General features: G+C 55.7%; 3 protein-coding genes across 3 annotated transcripts; all 3 read right to left on the bottom strand.

Annotated features, from left to right (window-relative positions):
- Positions 1–32: 32 nt before the first annotated feature.
- Positions 33–1,286, bottom strand: GNI_137730 (hypothetical protein; the record flags this gene model as incomplete). Its single annotated transcript, XM_011134167.1, has 1 exon — positions 33–1,286. One exon carries the CDS (start codon positions 1,284–1,286, stop codon positions 33–35), a length of 1,254 nt encoding a protein of 417 aa, XP_011132469.1.
- Positions 1,287–1,448: 162 nt separating this feature from the next.
- On the bottom strand, positions 1,449–2,492 carry GNI_137720 (hypothetical protein; the record flags this gene model as incomplete). Its single annotated transcript, XM_011134166.1, has 1 exon — positions 1,449–2,492. One exon carries the CDS (start codon positions 2,490–2,492, stop codon positions 1,449–1,451), a length of 1,044 nt encoding a protein of 347 aa, XP_011132468.1.
- Positions 2,493–3,299: 807 nt separating this feature from the next.
- On the bottom strand, positions 3,300–4,351 carry GNI_137710 (hypothetical protein; the record flags this gene model as incomplete). Its single annotated transcript, XM_011134165.1, has 2 exons — positions 3,300–4,150; positions 4,198–4,351. 2 exons carry the CDS (start codon positions 4,349–4,351, stop codon positions 3,300–3,302), a joined length of 1,005 nt encoding a protein of 334 aa, XP_011132467.1.
- Positions 4,352–4,953: the final 602 nt, after the last annotated feature.

Here is a 4,953-nt window from a genome sequence, read left to right as displayed (position 1 = left end):
TCATGAAGGACGTCCGACGTGCGCGAGTGTTGTCAGTACGAGGGGCGTGGTTGTATCCAATTGACGATCCTAGCCCGTTTTCCCTCAAATGACGTTGGGAAACCCCGTTCACTAAAGCCCTCGACACCCTTGTGGGGTGATCTGACTGACCACAAGACGTAGTTGGGTGTCTTGTCAATAGCTGTGCAAATGGCCTTCATATCTTCAGCACTCGGCGAGAAGACCGTACCGAATGCGATGAACAAAACACTTTCATCAGCAAACTGGTTCAGCCACTCCAGATCGCTGTCTCCATCAACAAGACCGCGGCCGATCCGAGCGTCATAGCCAATAACGGGACCGACATTAAGCAGGCCAGTAATTGACTGCTTGATGTTGCTTAGCAATTCCGGACGGTAAAACGCATCAACGTCGTTGCAGACGAAGCCCTTCTTCGCGCCACGTTGATGATACAGCTGCAACATCAGCTTCGTGCACTTCTCAAGCGCCGGTATGCCCTTGAGCCTAATCAACTGGTCCGGTTTGTAAGAACCTAGCCCCGGCAACTCCACCTGCTTCATCTCCTCCGCTTTGGCCACGGACAAGAAGAAGTTGTCAAAGGCTCCGATCACGATGCAAGGTGAAGGACAGAAAGTCCAGCACTGAGCCTCGAAGAACTCGGCCACAGGCACATCCGCAACCGTCATAAAATCACCAAATACGGCAATCGGCCGTACCTTTCCCCGGTTGCTGTGCACGCCTTCGTAGTACTCCACTACAATCTTGTACCATAAATTATACTGCCAATGCAGGTCGGAATATATATCGATCAACTCCTCAATGACCGCAGCCTTCACTTCGATTAGCACCAGCGTAAGACCTGGACCCATTTCCAATGCCAGGATCTCTTCAACCTTGTCACCCAATGCGCCGTTAGCCTCCGGCTCCCCCTCCATAACCGACTTCGCCTCCAGCGCCTGAGGAACCTCATCTGGACAGGGCATCAGCCGTTGGCAATACTCCACAAGTCGTTCTAACTTAATTATCGTCTTGGCACGCTTTGTCATCTCGTCTCTCTGAACCCTATTAACCGGAGCGAACAAGGTAGAGGTATAGCCATGAGCACACAAACATGTATGGAACTGAAGACTGGGATTTATGTGGCCCAAGCCCAAGTTACACAACATCGCTACCTCACGAATCACCACCTCACCGGGGACCATTGTCGTACTCTTGTTCACATTTTCGCTCCCGCTCTCGTTCCTGTAATCACTCACACCGGAGGGCACAGAAACAGATGACGACATAGCGGCTGTTCCTCACTTTCTTTTTGACTGAACTCTGACCAGCTCTGGCTGACCAGCCCTCTGGCGAGCCGTACAGGCCGTCTCAGACGGCACAGCGTCGCAGTCAAACCCGCTGAAGCAACAGACCGAGCACTGTGGTATTGACCATCCCAAAAAAGGTGCCTACGCATACATGTCGTCTGTAGCCGCTACGGCTTCGCGCTCTCTGAGCTCAGGCAACTGCGCCTCGTCCGCCACAAAGGCGGCCTCCGCGTCCTCAGCAGGTCGATTGAAGTACCGAAGGGCGCCACCGAGCAGAGCCAAACCGCCAGCAGCGCTGGCCACGCCAGTAGCAATCTTTGTACCGTTGCCGCCACCGCCCGTAGTTGTGGTATCCGCAGCAGGTGAGGTAGTAACGGTCACCGGCCTCGTCGTAGTAGTAGTAGCCTTGGTTGTAGTAGTAGTCGCCTTGGTTGTAGTGGTAGTCGCCTTGGTCGTAGTAGTAGTCGCCTTGGTCGTAGCAGTTGTGGTGGATTCGGTGGTGCTGGTGGTCGTACTCGGCGGGGGAGTGCTGGGATGGGGGTCGCAGGTATCTCGTACATCGCTGCAATGTCTCCAGCCACTCACGTGGTAGTCGCTGCGCCACGCACAGCGCGGCTCATCGCCACACTTGAGGCAATCGCTAATGGTGGAGCAGCCTTTTGTAGTGTCGCAGGTGTCGGAATCGAAGCCCTGATCGCCGGGGTGGCCCTCGAGTATACTGGACACCTGGTCGGCGTTCTTAAAAACGCAGCGGGTGACCCTGTCGTTGGCGTCGCCTCCGATGTTGGTTGCGGTGAATTGGAATCGGACACACCCTTCAACTATCTGGCACTCATATTGGCACAGCGCGGCGGTCAGGAAATTGTCCAAGTAGACGAACCCGGCAAGCTCTGGGGGCTCGGAGTAGCCGAAGATCCAGTTGTCGAAGCAGGAGCCAGTGCTGGCTACAACACCGTCAACGATTTCGATTTTCTCTACGCTGCAGCCCGAGGTAAAGGAAGCGTCGTCCAGGGGGTTGCCGCCCTTTTTTTGAATCAAGTGGCATCGATCCAAACAGTCCTGATTATTGAGCCAGGGATCGATCGCTGCCACGTCGTTGCAGTCGACTTCGGGGCTATCGGTATCTGCAGTAGCAAGACAGTGGCTAGCAAGCAAGGCAGTCAACTGGCAGGTCTGAAGTCTCATCGTGCCAGCAATTTGTGGTGCCCTCAGTTTTCGGTACGTGCACACATCTTCCGATGAATGTCGACATTCAGTAGCCCTGAGGGCTTACTCGTGGCGCAGATGCTGGGTTATTCTCTTGTGCTGTTGCTGGCAATTGTTTCTTTGGCTGACAATGTACTCGGGGTCGAATACTTCATGACCCATGCCGCTTATGCCACAATAAACTTGGTTAGGATTAGGCCGGTAAATACGCAGTAGATGACCGGTTGCCACAGATCTTTTCAACCTTGTCATCCAACGCCTCAATGAAATTCAGCTCCTATTTCATCTCCTCCAACCTCAACTCCGGCGCTTGGGGAACCTCATCCGGACGCGGCATCAGCCGCCGGCAACACTCGCCTAGTTACCGTCTTGGCGCGCTTTGTCATCTCGTCCCTGAACCCGATACACCCCGAGCGAACAAGGTAGCGGCATAGCCATGAGCACACAAACATGTATGGAACTGAAGACTGGGATTTATGTGGCCCAAGCCCAAGTTACACAACATCGCTACCTCACGAATCACCACCTCACCGGGGACCATTGTCGTACTCTTGTTCACATTTTCGCTCGCGCTCTCGTTTCTGTAATCACTCACTCCGGAGGGCACAGAAACAGATGACGACATAGCGGCTGTTCCTCGCTTTCTTTTTAACTGAACCCCGACCAGCTCTGGCTGACCAGCCCTCTGGCGAGCCGTACAGGCCGCTCAGACGGCACAGCGTCGCAGTCAAACCCGCTGAAGCAACAGACCGAGCACTGTGGTGTTGACCATCCCAAAAAAGGTGCCTACGCATACATGTCGTCTGTAGCCGCTACGGCTTCGCGCTCTCTGAGCTCAGGCATCTGCGCCTCGTCCGCCACAAAGGCGGCGTCCGTGTCCTCAGCGGGTCGGTTGAAGTACCGAAGGGCGCCACCGAGCAGAGCTAAACCGCCAGCCGCGCTGGCCACGCCAGTAGCAATCTTTGTACCGTTGCCGCCCCCGCCGCCGCCCCTAGTTGTGGTATCCGCAGCAGGTGAGGTAGTAACGGTCACCGGCCTCGTCGTCGTTGTAGTAGTCGCCTTGGTTGTAGTGGTAGTCGCCTTGGTCGTAGTAGTAGTTGCCTTGGTCGTAGTGGTAATCTCCTTGGTCGAAGTAGTTGTGGTGGGCTTGGCCGTGGTGGTGGTCGTACTCGGTACAGGAGTACTAGGGTGGGGGTCGCAGCTATCTCGTAAATCGCTGCAATGTCGCCAGCCACTCACGTGGAGGTTGCTGCGCCACGCACAGCGCGGCTCACCGCCGCACTTGAGGCAATCGCCAACGGTGGAGCAGCCATTGGCCGACTGAGTGTCGCAGGTGTCGGAATTAAAGCCCTGGCCGCCGGGGTCGCCCTCGAGTATACTGACCACCTGGTCGGCGTTCTTGAGAACGCAGCGGTAGCTGGGCACGTTGGCAGGGCTCATTCCCAAGCTGGTTGCGGTGAATTGGAATCGGACGCACCTGTACTCGCTCTGGCAAAGCAATTGGCACTTCGCGGCGCTGAGGGAATTGTCGATGTGGTCGTACCCGGCAAGCTCCGGGGGGTCGGCGTAGCCGAAGATCCAGCTGTCGAAGCAGGAGCCGGTGTTGGTCACAACACCGTCGACCATTTCGATCTTCTCTATGCTGCAGTCCGAATTGAAGGAAGGTCGTCCAGGGGGTTGCCACCGGCTGCTTTAATGTTCTTGCACTGCATCCAACAGCTCATATTATCTAGCGCAGGATTGATCGCTGCCGCGTCTTCGCAGTCGACTTCGGCACTATCGGTGGCAAGACAGTGGCCAGCAAGCAAGGCAATCAACTGGTAAGCCTGAAATCTCATTGCACTCGCGAAATGTGTGGGGCTCTCGGTTTCCGGTACGTGTACACATTTTCCGATGAATGTCGACATCTGCGAACTAAGTTCGCCCAGTTACACACAATCGCTACCTCACGAATCATTTGACCGGGGACCATCTCGCCAGCGATTCCGCTCACACTTTTCGTTGCTCTCTTCGTGGGGCCCCACTCTCTTCGTCGGCGCCCACCGAGGCTGGCCCCGCGATTCGCTAACACGATAACGAACCACCTATGATGACTCGGCTTCGTTCTTCGGCCAACCGAGGTTCAGCGTACTACCGGTTGCTTATCGCACACCGTCTCCTCCTGTCACTGCGGTTTGCCGGACGTGACTTTTGCCGTGGTCGAACCAAAACCCCCTGGTGGTCGAACACAGACGCCCAGGGACTTGTCTCAGCAATCATTCCACGTCGTCGTGAGTGCATAAACCTCCCGAACAGCCCTTACTTATACCACCCCCCTGCCCCCGCAATATCGAGCGTCAAATGGACCAAGGACAGTCCCTGAGAACACCGTGGCATCGGTCATCCCAAAAAGGTGACTACGCATACATGTCCTCAGTAGCCGCACCGGCGGCTTCCCTCT

Source organism: Gregarina niphandrodes, assembly GCF_000223845.1.
Source record: "Gregarina niphandrodes unplaced genomic scaffold scaffold00037, whole genome shotgun sequence".
In the NCBI taxonomy this organism is placed as follows: Eukaryota; Apicomplexa; class Conoidasida; order Eugregarinorida; family Gregarinidae; genus Gregarina; species Gregarina niphandrodes.
Note: the sequence above shows the minus strand (reverse complement) of the source record. Positions and strands in the feature narration are given on the sequence as shown.